This window comes from Equus caballus, chromosome 1 (assembly GCF_041296265.1).
Source record: "Equus caballus isolate H_3958 breed thoroughbred chromosome 1, TB-T2T, whole genome shotgun sequence".
In the NCBI taxonomy this organism is placed as follows: domain Eukaryota; kingdom Metazoa; phylum Chordata; class Mammalia; order Perissodactyla; family Equidae; genus Equus; species Equus caballus.
In genome coordinates, this window is record NC_091684.1 from 27,892,534 (window position 1) to 27,906,196 (window position 13,663).

General features: G+C 42.9%; 1 protein-coding gene across 33 annotated transcripts in view; it reads left to right on the top strand.

Annotated features, from left to right (window-relative positions):
• NT5C2 (5'-nucleotidase, cytosolic II) overlaps nucleotides 1-13,663 on the top strand; it is a 139,410-nt gene that overhangs the window by 35,917 nt on the left and 89,830 nt on the right. For 5 of the 33 annotated variants that reach the window (XM_070221668.1, XM_070221747.1, XM_070221661.1 and 2 more), the window contains exon 1: nucleotides 8,095-8,166. The exons of 9 other annotated variants lie outside the window; for them this stretch is intronic. Coding sequence is in view for 1 of the 24 variants with exons in the window: in XM_023640185.2 (XP_023495953.1) it covers nucleotides 11,672-11,692 (21 nt within the window). In the remaining 23 variants the exon portion in view is untranslated. Of the gene's footprint in view, nucleotides 1-5,617; nucleotides 5,735-8,069; nucleotides 8,167-8,237; nucleotides 8,867-11,591; nucleotides 11,693-13,663 lie in introns of those variants that run through there. 19 more of the 33 variants (XM_070221743.1, XM_070221557.1, XM_070221564.1 and 16 more) reach the window with 14 other exon arrangements.

Sequence of the window (13,663 nt, forward strand, 5' to 3'; positions counted from 1 at the left end):
ACGAGGACTGAAGTGGGTGGCAGGCCCAAGTCTCTGATACTACTGAGAGATACCATTCTCTCTCTAGGAAAGTGGGACTGTAGTAGGATAAAGAACACCACCAAGAATATAGGCATCCTGATGTTTCTGAGAATCACTACTGTCATGAGCCATTGTTGCTGATGAGAGCGTGTTCTTATCCCTTACGTAGGTTAAAAACAAGTGGGTTAGTGGATGTGTGAAATTCTCTAATTCTCTAATGTGTGTATTTCTCTAATACTACTTGTGACCTGAGGTCTGGGCAGATTCTGGTTTGCTAGTTGTAGTGAACACTCTTGACCGCCTACCTAGCATCCGTTCCCCACTCCTTCTGCCTATCAAAAATCCCAGTTTAGCACAACCAGAAGTACTTACTAAGAATATACAACTATGTACTGGGGGGCTTTAGGAGGAAGAATAAAAAAAAATTCCAGTTTTGTTCACATATCCTCCCCATCGCCCACCCTAGGGACCGAAATCTGATTAATCACTGTATGGTCCTTCCTTGGCAAGGGTTATTGGTCCAGGGTGTCTGCTGTGTCCTAATTCATCCCAGTTAGGTTGAAGGGAAGGACTTAGAGTTGGTGGTGGGGAGAGGTGTCCCTGTCTTTTGTTGACATGAACAAGGAAACTTGTAGCCATCCTACAAACATGAGGGGGACCTGTTTTAGGAAGAAAGCCACTCTGAAGGCTGCGGGGCAGAGAGCTGAAACCTGTTCCTTAGGGCAATGCCGATGACTGAATTATGTATCCTGGAGTCTTCTGTACCTCTGGACTTTCTGATTGTTTACGGCTGTGTTAACTAGGTTTGCTTTTACTTGTGATCAAAAGCCTCCTACTGTCTATTGTCACTGGTGTGCTTTGCACTCCCCAGTTTGTGCATTTCATATGTAAAATGCAAAGAAGTAAAAAGAGAGAAGACTGGATTGTGGGCTGAGAGAATCAATGGTCTGTCGGACGAAATTTCTTTCTATAAAAGCTGTTGTGAGTGAGTCGTGTGCTTCTTCCTGTGTTGTCACATCTTTCATTTCCCACAAATATCCACAGCCAGAATATAAATACATTAAATTAGCTTCTATTTCTATTTCTTTTCTCAAAAACAATTATGTATTTGTTTAGCTTCCTTGTAGCACAGAAAATTGCTTACTGAGGTTGACGTGAAATGCCAAGATGGGGAAAACTCAATCAGGAAGTGCTTTCGCTGACTAATGGTAGAAAGCCTAAACTTCCCCAAACTCATCAGAGAATTGGCTTTCTGAATAGACAAGTAAGTGCTGTTTCTCTTTCTGACATTAGTATGCCTTAGTCTTTAGTTCTAATATGGATGCTGCTTAATGAAATGTGAGAAATGCTCAGGTGGGCTTGCACCACTTTAACGGGAGACTGGCAGTTCTGGTGCCACAGTGAAGAGGTGTTCCATTTTCAGTCCAACAACTTATCGCTTATTTAGATGGACATTTAGAGACCGAGGTTGGAACAGTTAGTAATATATCAGATCTACCTGGAAACAAATTGTACTGGTGTCTTGCTCAGGTTCCTGCTCCACAAGACTGCTGATGGCTTCCCAAGCGAGAGCACAGGGATGTAAGAATGAGAGCCTGGGTGCGTGTCTTTTTTCGTTGTTTTAATAATTTAATCGAACTTAGAGCATTGTAAAAGTCATTAAAATAAAATCCTCTCACAATCCTACCACACATTCATTTAGTTATTAAATAACTAATTAAAATATATAAATGAAATCCCCAGCATGCCAGACCCTGGGCTAGGTGCCATATCCCCTCATTGGACAAGACAGACGCTGTCTCTGTCCTCCTAGAGCTTACAGCCTAATGAGGAGGCAGATATTAAAGACATAATCACACAAATACTTATTTAATTGCAATCGTGAGAAGAGAGGGGAAGGTACAGGACAGCATGAAAGAAAACACCAGGGTTGGGGGAGGGGGAAGGCCTCTCTGAGTAACATTTGAGCTAAGGCCTAAAGGATGAATAGAGTCCAAAAACTGAAAAGAGCTTTTCAGGCAGAGGAAATAGCATGTGCAGGGCCACAGAGGTGACGAACTGAAAAGTGGCAATTTGGAAGAAGCCCAGTGACCATGGAGGAAATGGTCCTATTTATGTATTTGATTCCTTTTTTAAAAGTTTTTGAATTTTTTTTTTACTGTGGTAAAAATATATATCACGTAAAATTTGCCATTTTAAGTGTATGTGGCATTAAGTACATTCACAGTGTTGTGCAACCATCACCACTATTTTCAAAAGTTTTTCATCATCCCTAACAGAAACTCTGTACCCATTAAGCAATAACTCTCTCTTCCTCTCCTCTCCCAACAGCCCCTGGTAATTTGCAGTCTACTTGTTGTCTCTATGAATTTGCCTATTCTAGATATTTCCCATAAGTGGGATCATATAATATTTGTCCTTTTGTGTCTGGCTTATTTTGCTTAGCATAATGTTTTCAGGGTTCATCCATGTTGTAGCAGATACCAGAGCTTCATTCATTTTTATGGCTGAATTATAACATTCCATTGTATGATATGCCATATTTTGTTTATCCATATGTTGATGGATGCTTGGGTTGCTTCCACCTTTTGGCTACTGTGAATAATGCTACTATGAACATTGGCATACAAATATCTGTTTGAGTCTCTGTTTTCAATTCTTTTGAGTATATACCCCAAAGTAGAATTGCTGGGTCATATGGTAATTCTATGTTTAGCTTTTTGAGGAACTGCCAAACTTTTCCTCAGAGGCTGCACCATTTTATATTCCTACTAGCATGCAGGAGGGTTCCAATTTCTCTACATCCTTGCCAACACTTGTCTTACTTTTTTTTTTTTTTCAGTTATAGCTATCCTAGTAGGTGTGAAGTAGTGTCTCTGTGTATTTGATTCTGAGTCATCTGTCTCCTCAGGAATCTATCCCTCCTGAAACTCTGAAGCTCTTTGGGGTCACTAATCTGGGATGGGGCTTATAATGACCTGCCTTCATGTTTTACTCAAGTGTCTAATTTCCTAAATAGATGTTCAGCAACTCTGGGTTAAAGTGTGGGTGGGGGATCAATTTGGCTCTCCAGTATTTACCACCTGGTAGGTGTTCAATAAATAGAACGATTGTGATAAAGGTTGCAGGTCTTGTCTCTCTCATGTAGTAAAGACCCAATGGAAGTTTCCAACAGGCACCAGGAGATGTTTGCTTGATTCAAATGAATTAGTTTTCCTGAATGTATGAGGCAATTGATTGGTTGGTTACATTCCATTCATTTAAACTGTGGATGTGATCCAGGCCATTCCTCTGCTCTATGCCCTCTCCATTGCACTTACGATAAGGCTCCAGATCGTTTATCTGGTCTACAGTGCCCTGCGAGGTCTGGCCCTGTCTCCTTCCGGGACCATTTTTTTGCAACTTTCTCTCTTTCTTTGTAGGCTTCTGATCATTCTGCAGATGCACACAACTCGTCTCTACTTTAGGGCCTTTCTACCTATTGGTCCCTCGTTCAGAATTCTCCACTCCTTCAAGCAAGCCCCTCTCCCACTTTTTTGCTTAAGTCTTACCCATCCTTCAGGTCTCAGCTGAGATGTTATTTTCTCAGGGAAGTGTTTCCTGACCATCTCCCTACCCGCAAACCCAGCGCCTATTTTGTTCTCCCTCATAGCATCTTTTACTTTTCCTGCACAGCAGTTACCCAAATTGTGGTAAAATAATTATTTGTGTATTTAAAGCCCATCTTCCCAAGTGGTCAGAAACCTCCAGGAGGGCAGAAACTCATCTTTCTATTGATCAGTGTTAGGCACATGGTAGGAGCTCAGTGCATAATTTTTTTGTTTTTTAGGAAGATTAGCCCTGAGCTAACATCTGCTGCCAATCCTCCTCTTTTTGCAGAGGAAGACTGGCCCTGAGCTAACATCCGTGCCCATCCTCCTCTACTTTATATATAGGACACCTACCACAGCATGGCATGCCAAGTGGTGCCATGTCCATAGCCGGGATCCAAACCAGCAAACCTTGGGCTGCCGAAGAGGAACGTGTGCACTTAACCGCTGCGTCACCTGGCGGGCCCTCAATGCATAATTTTGAAGAGACGTAGATGCTCCAGAGTCTTTCATGGATATCCTGTCTCTCAAATTTGACTAGATGTTTTTACCTAGATGAAATGTTCTCTGCTTAACTGTCTCCTCGCATAGTGCCTGTACTGGGCTCTTATCACAGTCAGCGCTGACCCTATGCTGTTAGAGAAAGAAGGATGAAAAAGAGAGGGGACCTCTGAGGGGGCTGATTGGAACTCAGACCGAACACTTCCTGGAGAAAGATTTCTGGGCAGCAGGAGGCTATTTCTAGGCCCCAGGCCAGGGTGTTGAGAAATGCTTTCATTTTTCTGAGAGCTGCTGCCAAGAGGCAGAAAACTGATGAGTGACCTGTGAATGCTGCTCACATTCTGGGTGACGCAGAGTTTACGGAGTTCTGGGGAAAATAGTGTTGATCATAGGAGTAGAACAGCCATGTGGGGGGTTGGGCAGGAAGTCTGGTGAGAGGCCAGCCAAGGCCACGGTGGCCTCTCTTGCCACACAGTGCCAGGCCGTTCAGCCAGTGTCAAGTTAGAGACCCCAAGCAAGCCCCTCGTGGCCCCTCATTGCTTCCTCAGGCTCCCCAACCCTCTCTTATAAGCTTGTTTCATAGCAGGCATGGCTTGTCTTACCCCTGAAAGTCATGAGGCCAAATGTCCTATCCTTGTGCTTTCTTTTGCATTTTTAAAAAATAATTTTTGGTTATAAAAGCAATACATGAATACATTTATCTTTTAAAACATTAAAACCAAAGCTAATACTCCCTTTAAACATTATCCCCAATCTCACATTGGTAATCTCACAATGGGTAATCAAACATTACCCCCTACCTTTAGAGATAATCTTTTATATGAGTTGGTGTGTAACCTTATAATCTGTTTAAAAAATCTTTTATGAACTTAATGTGTGATTGTCTTAGTTTGGGCTGCCATAACAGAATCCCGTAGACTGGGTGGCCTATAAACAACAGGAATTTACTTCTCATAGTTCTAGAGGCTGGGAAGTCCAAGAGCAAAGCACCAGCAGATTAGGTGTCAGGTGAGGGTCTGCTTCCTGGTTCAGAGACAGCCGTCTTCTTGCTGTGTCCTCACAGGGTGGAAAGGGCTAGGATGCTCTCTGGGGTCTCTTTTACAGGGCACTAATTCTACATTTATGAGGGCTCTGCCCTCATGACATCATCACCTCCCAAAGGCCCAACCTCCAAATACCATCACACTGGGGATTAGGTTTCAACATATGAATTTAGATGGGACACAAACATTATAGCAGTGATGATAGGAAAAAATGGTATTTATGTCTGTGTTTTGTTTTAACTTTTTATTTTTAATAATTTTAGATTTACAGAAGAGTTGCAAAGATAGTACAGAAAGTTTCAGTATATTCTTCATGCAGCCTCTCCTAATGTTGACAGCTTATACAACCCTGGTTCAATAATCAAAACTAAAAAAGGAACATTGGTACAATACTATTAACTAAACTATAGACTTTATTAGAACTTTACCAGTTTTTCCACTAATGTGCTTTTTCTGTTCCAGGATCACAACCAGGATCCCACACTGTATTTAGCTGTCTTATCTCCTTAGTCTCCTCTCATCTGTGACGGTTCTCAGACTTTCCTGGGCTTTCAAGACCTTGACACTTTTGACGTCCAGGTTAGGTATTTTGTAGAATATCCCTCAATTTGGGTTGTCTGAGGATTTTTCATGGTTAGACTGAAGTTAGGCATTTTGGGGAAGAATTTTTTAAAAATATCAATACTATATATTATGCTACAATTTGTAAGTTTCATTCAACATGATTTTGAGATAGATCTATATTAACATTTGATCAAGGTCACTTCTTTTGAATTCTCCACAGAATTCTATTATATGAGTATTCTACATTTTATTTAGCCATTTCCCTATTGGTGGGCATTTGGGCTGATTCTAGATTTTCTTTGTTAGCAATATTGTAGTAATTAACCTTGTATATACCTCTATATGCACGTGGAATTATGGTAGATAACTAGAAGTGGCATTGCTGAGACACGCATTTAATAGGTGTTGTCCAATTGCCCTCTAAAGTGACTGTGCCAATTTACAGTCTTTGATACTATGAAGCTTGAAAATTGTTGCCAATCTCGGTTTTAATTTCCATTTCCCTGGTTAATACTGAAGTCAGGCATCCTTTGTGTGTTTATTGGCAATTTGTATATCCTTTTCTGTGAACTGTCTGTTTATATTCTTTGCCTATCTTTCTAGTGGAAAATCTAGTGGATTTTTTTTTTCTCATTGATTTGTTGAGTCCTTTATATGTTCCAGATACAAATCCTTTGTTTTGTATATTACAAATGTTTTCTCCTAGTCTATCTCTTAACTTTGTTTCCCATTTTTAATTTAAGTTGTTCTATCGCTCTGATTTTTTAAATTTTTTTTTTGAAACAAAGTTCATGATTATAAAAGTAAACAAGGTGGAAACACTGGCTAATTTATGGAAAAGTTTAAAGAAGAAAAGAATCCACCCCAAGTCTTGTCACTGAGAGAAAACCAATATTAACATACTGAATTACATATTTCCTTCTAGTCTTTCGTGTGTACATGCACATTTTTGTGCTCAGTTGAGATCACATTGTGTGCATATATATTATATATGAAAGTTGCTCAGTGCTATGGTCTTTAGAAACAAACCTTGGCCTTTTCCCAAATGTGATTGGTTAAAAGGTCATGTTAGATTAACTTCCAACTCCTATTCCTTTTTTTCCACATATCCTGAAAAATCTAGTACGTGAGAGGCCCATGGCCTGTCTTCTGCTGACCTGAACTGAAGTTGGCTCAAAAACAGGACACAGTACAAATGCTCTACAGAGCACTCATTAAAAAGTCTTGGAGATTTGAGTTGACTGCAAGCTCCATGAATCAATAGTGCAGGTGCCAAGAACCTTATTGCATGAAAGCAAGGCAATAAGTCCTATACGGAGGAAGCTACAGTCCTGCTTTGCTCTGATGAAACAGAAACATTTGCTTCAGTCTTGGGTGACATACTCTAAAGAAGCCACAATCTAACCAACTAGATGCTTGAGGAGAATGAGGATAAAAACCTTCAAAACCAGGGCAAAGGAGGAACAATGGAAGGAATGGGAGATACTGGTCTTGAGTAAGAGAAGACCTTGGGCAGAAGTCTACAAGTATCTGAAAAGTAGAAGGTGGAAGAGAGATTAGACCTATTTGTTCCCTGAGGCTCCAAGGGATAGGACTTGGGCCAGAGGGTGGAAGCTTCAGAAACACTTTGTAACTGGTCAGAGCTGCTGAGACCAAGGAATGCATTGCTCCGGAAATAGACAGGAAGTGATGGTGATGGTGGTGGTGGCGCGGCTGGGGGTTCGATATAGTAACTACCATTTACTGAGTGCTATGTGCCAAGGCTGTGCTGAGGACCTTCCCCCTGTTATCATATTTCATCCTGTCAACACTCTGTAGGGTAGGAATGGGGTATAATGAGGTCAGGTAACCCGCCCGATGTCACACAATTTGTAAGTGGCGAACTGGGATTCGAACCCGTTCTGACAAATTCCAAAGCTGGTACTTTTAGTCATCAATGGCTTTCATTCGTGTTTTGGGGGTCTGGACCACGAGGGCTGTGAGGTCCGTTCTACTAGAAGATTCTGTGACCGGGGAAAAAGGATGCCCCCCTCCCCCCCAAGGCAAAGCGTTGGAGTGTAGGCGGAGAAGCAAAACGTGGTGAAGTAGTCTGGGGCCTCGCAGGGGAGCCCGGGCAGAAAGTCAAGGGATGGAGACCTAAAGGACGTGGAAGGGTCCTCAACGTGCGTCATCCCACAGCCGGGCAACAATCGATGTTCTCTTGTTTGGAGATCCCCAGACCCGCGCGAGGGACCGAGGAGTAGGCCCGCATCGCAGCTGCCCTCGAGCGCGCGGCCAGGGAGCGTCGCGGCAGCCGGCTTCTGCGGCGGAGCCGGGGGACGGAACAGCGCGCCGATCCCTGAGCGGGCGCGAGCTGGGGGCGGTGCCGGGGCGGTGGGGCGGGGCGGGCGCGCGCCCCGGCGGCTGCGGCAGTTGCGCGCTGGGATTGCTGCCGAGCGGCGGGCCCGGTGAGTGCGGCGGGGCCCGCGGGCGGGGGGAAGGAGCGAGCCGGCGGGTGAGGGGGTGCGCGGCCGAGCGCGCGACCGGGGCGGGGGCCGCCGCCTGTCCCCGCTCCCCAGCCCGGCTGCCGCGCCCCTCAGGCCCCTCTCCGTTCTGGCGCCCGCCTGCGCGCCCGCGTCCCCGCACGCCCCTCAGCCCCAGGTCGCCCCCGCCTCGGAGCAGCCCCTCGCTCCGCGCCGCGGCGACGCCCTCGGCCTCACGTCACGGCCGCGCCATTGTTTCCCCTCCGTCGGCTTGCCGGGACGCGCCGCCTCCTCGGAGCGCGGCCCTTCGCCTCCGCCGAGCCAGCCTCGCCGGGACCCGCCCGTCGCCCGCCTTTCTCTTAACGCCGGGGCGGCCCCCACCCCGCTCGGGCAGACACCCCTTTACTCAGTTCTGCGTGTTTCTTCCGGCCGACGCCGGGCTTCCTCCGGTCTGCACCCGGGGCCCCTCACCCCCTGCGCGTCCCCGGTCCCCCGCGGGGAGCTAGCGGGCCGCGGTGGTAGGATGAGACGGTGACAGCGTTTGAGCAGGAACCGCCAGAAACTGCCAACTTGATAGTTCACTTGTCAGTTTTGTCGTTTGCAGCATTTCCTGGAAAGCTCACATCAAATTGCAAGCCTCCTCAAAAAACATGCTGGCCATTTCCAAACGGCTCCCAAGTCAGGGGTGAGCTGTCCGCTGGCAGTCTAGTCCTTTCCTTTTCCTCGGGACCCCTCGGGCCAAGGGAGAGCCGAGAGTGAGATGCACATTTGAGGCCTGAGCCGTTAGTTGTGAGCTTAAGGTTTGAGGGGTTTGACTCCGGTGGGCCTCAGCTCTTGAAAGCAGTGGTAGAGCTTGGTGTCAGGTTTCTTGTCTTCCCGCGCGATGTGTTTGCGGGATGTCTTGTAGACGACAGTGCTCTGCAGTGACCGGTCACCGTTCTAGGGTGCTGTGCGCGCGCATCTGCGCGGCCGGGTGCGGGCAGCTTCTTCTTGGTTGAACCGTAGCTGTTTCGTAATGTCTACACGCTGTTCGTTTTGCCTCTTGAAGCGGTGGATGCAAACTCTGCTCACTGTTATGTGAAAGGGAGAATGTCGAAACCATGGAAACTGGATGTTATTGAGGTCTTTTTAAAATATTTACCACGACACTTTGCAACAATGGTTAGGATTTATCCATATAAGGACATCCAGGCCTGAAGAGGTTAAGTTCAAGAAGACACAGCTTAGTTCGTAATTAGAACTCCACATGCTGGGCTGATGCTAACACACACAGACTTTATTTCTGAAATGCACTTCTATTGCAGTATAAGCCGCTACATTTCAACAGTATAGGTTGCCGCATTGCTCTCATTAATCTAAAGTTTAGATTTTTTTAGAATTTAGTAATCAGCTAATCTGTAAAATGAAAGGGCTGAAGGAGATGTTCTTCAAGTTTTCATTCAGTTCTAAGATTTGATTCCATTGTATGAAAATTTGCAATCAGTTACAAGTTTCCAAAAGTTTATAATTTTAGGAAGATTTATAGGTATTTACTAATGGTATCTGCAAGCATTACTGGTGACATCAGGTTTGTCTTCCTAAAGGAAGCTGAATTACAGTGGATTGTTAGGAGGGATGTCCATTCATCTGTCTCTAGACTGTTTTTGGTGTTTTATAGGGAAAGAAAGGAGCACTCAAAACGTGTTTTATTAAAAATACATTTTTTATTGCTTAACTCTCATCAAAAAGCTTGTTAGTGAAATAGTAAAAAAAAAACCCAAAAAACAAACCCCAACTTAAATCGTATTTATGACTATACTCTTTTCCAGTTCTTATCTGAACATAATTTTTATGTAGTTATAATTGCTGTGTACATGTATATATATACTTTTTGAGGAAAATTAGCCCTGAGCTAACATCGGTGCCCATCTTCCTCTACTTTATATGTGGGATGCCTGCCACAGCATGGGCTTGATAAGCCATGTGTAGGTCCACACCTGGGATTCGAACTGGCAAACCCCAGGCCACCGAAGCAGTGTGTGTGAACTTAATTGCTGCACCACTGGGCCAGCGCTACATATTGTTTCTGGTTTTGCAATTAACTGCATTTCTGGAATGTTCGTATATCTAGAGAATTCATCTACTTTTCATTTGTAAAGATGCTGCAACGTGCTTTTATGCTCAGTAGTCAACAATGCCTGGTATACAGGCTCTCAGTAAATTTTTGTTGAATGAATATAGTATTTTGAGCTGCTTAGCCAACATCTACAAACACAGAATGTTAAATATCACAGGGCATATGTTAAGTGACATGTGAGCAGTAAAGGCAGTCAGTTCTTTGAGCTGGGAGGAAGCATCACATATATTTAAGGGCCTAGGTTTTGGAGTCTGGGTTTGAGACCTGGCTTGCTGGTTACCACCCACGCAGCCTTGGAGAACTTAACCTTAGAGAGTCTCACTCAGTTTCACTCACCATGAAACAGGGAAAAATAGAACAAATTTCACAAGGTTGTGTGGATTAAATGGGATAATTCTATTGAAGCAGTACTGACATACATTAAATTCTCTGTAAATGTTAGCTATTACTGCTCTCTGTTCAGAGTGGAGAGATTACTGTATGTTGGTTGGATCAGGGAAAACAGAGAAAGTGACACGAGAGTAGGGAGAAGATTTGAAAGTGGATATATTGAGGGTCTAATGAATAGATTGCTGTCACTAAGACAAAGGGTTTGGTGGAACAATTATATGAGATAAAACTGGAGAGAGTAATTCTCGTAAACTGTTTACAGGATATGTTACATGGATTTCTTGCAGATACAACAGAATTAATGAAGTAAGATAACTTTTTTTTTGATTAGTTGGCATTTGTTTTATTTGTTTTTTAGGTTCAGACCTGAAAAATTACCTGCTTTAAAGAAGTTGATAGCAAATTGTTATGGAGTGCTAAGGTCCTTGTCATTTGACACAGTAAATCTTACGACCTTTTACCATTTGAAATTTTGTGTGTGTGTGTGAGGAAGATTGTTGCTGAGCTAACATCTGTGCCAGTCTTCCTCTATTTTATGTGGGATGCCATCACAGTGTGGCCTGATGAGTGGTGCTAGGTCCATGCCTGGGATCCGAACCTGCAAAGCCCTGGCCGCCAAAGCGGAGCACGTCAACGTAACCGCTACTCCACCAGGCCAGCCCCTACCATGTGAAATTTGATTGTGTTCTGTGATTGGTTACCAAAGTTTGCAGTGGCTTTTTTTTTTTTTAAATGGAAAACAACTTTAGCAGCAAACGAATAAAAATAGCAAAATTGCCAGCAGAGGAGCAAAACTGCCCCCTCTTTAGGCAGAATACAGAATCTCGAAGGCTTGAATTGACTTGGAGAGTGTTGAACTATTTGTTCCTACCTTTTATGTGTCTCTCTCTGTTGGGAAGCATTATCAAGAGTGTGAGATGAAAAAACCTGCTATGTCAGGGTCTGCTTGGAAAGAGAAGACTGAAATCTGGTGCCTGAAGTCTAATGGCTAAAAAATATATAACAGTAAGTTTGCTAGATGTTAGTATGTTTCCGTTTCAAATGTCCAGTGGAGTATGTTTTTAAAAGCTCCTTGGGGGGCTGGCCAGGTGGCGCAGCAGTTAAGGTTGCACGTTCTGCTTCGGTGGCCCGGGGTTCGCCAGTTCAGATCCTGGGTGTGGTGGACATGGCACTGCTTGGCAAGCCATGCTATGGTAGGCGTCCCACATATAAAGTAGAGAAAGATGGGTGTGGATGTTAGCTCAGGGCCAGTCTTCCTCAGCAAAAAGAGGAGGATTGGCAGCAGATGTTAGCTCAGGGCTAATCTTCTTCTTCAAAAATAAATAAAAGCTCCTTGGTTCAGTTTAATGGGGTTTCTTTGCTATTTTAACTTAAGTTTATTTTAAAATATGAAATATTTCAAACATACAGAAAATAATGTAATGATCGTCTAATCATAGACAATCATATTTACTTGCTGTGGTGTTTTTTTTCCATTTTCTAATTTTGTGGTCTGTCTTTTCAATATATATTTTTTAAAGGGATAAAATTACACATGTAGTTGAGTCCTGTATGAATCCTTGCTGGTCCTATTGTCCTCTTCTAGAGGTAAACACAGTCACGGATTCACTAGTTATCATTCCCATTATATTTTTAGTAATATGTATATATCCATAAACGTGCAGATATGCTTTTTTAATATGCGTATGATTCTGCAACTTGAGTTTTTGTTCAACATTATTTTTGCTGGATATCCATGTGGTAGATATGTCTTTAGTTCATTCATTTTCATTGCTCTATAGTATTGCATTATATGAATAAACCAGTTTGTGTATGGATATTTAGATGTTTCTGACTTTTTTTGCTATTATTAATAGTGCTGTAATAAACATTCTTGGATGTGTCACCTTATTTACATGTGTGAGAGAGAATTCTAAGCCTAGGAAATTCTTAGGTTGTAGGGTGTAAGGATCTTCAACTTTATTAGATAATGCCAAATTATTTTCCAAAAAACTAAATACAAAATACCCATCAGTAGGTTGTGAGAGTTTCTGTTTTGCCACAGCCTTACAAACATTGATATTATCAGACTTTTAAATTTTAAAATGAAATTAAATTTCATTTTAACTTGCTTTTCTCTGATTGTAAGTGAGCTTGAGCTTCTTTACATCCATTTATTGTAAGGTTTCCTTTTCTGTAAATTGCTGTTTATATCTTTAATTCTTTTTTCTGTTGGCTTATTTGCTTTTCCATCATTAGTTTGTAGCTCTCTTTATAATTTATAATAATCCTCTCTCAGTTATGATGTTGCCAAATTCTTCTCAGTGTTTAGTTTCTCTCTTTGTTATGCAGAAGTTTTACATTTTTATTCCAATTTTTTATTTGAAAAATTTCAATTTTACAGAAAAGTGCAGTGGTAGTTAAGCGAATACACTTACACCTTTCACCTGGATTCACCCATTGTTAACATTTGCCACATTTACTTTGTCTTTCCTGTGTACATTTTTTTCCTGAACCATTTAAAAGTAAGTTGCAGACATCAAGACGCTTCACCCCTCAAAAGATCTATTTGAATATCCTAAAAGCATGGATGTCCTACAAAGTTACAATACAGTTATCAAATTTGACCTTGATGTAACAATATTGTCTAATATCCAGTGCATATTAAAAATTTCTTGGGGCCAGCCCGGTGGCGGAGCGGAAAGTGCACACGTTCTGCTTCTCGGCGGCCCGGGTTCACTGTTTCAGATCCTGGGTGCGGAATGGCACTGCTTGGCAAGCCATGCTGTGGTAGGCATCCCACATATAAAGTAGAGGAAGATGGGCACGGATATTAGCTCAGGGCCAGTCTTCCTCAGAAAAAAGAAGAGGATTGGCAGATGTTAGCTCAGAGCTAATCTTCCTCAGGGGAAAAAAAAATTTCTCAGTTGTCCCAATAGTGATCTCTGTAGCTATTCTTCAGCCCCACTTCTGGTCCAGCATCTAGTCAAAGATCAT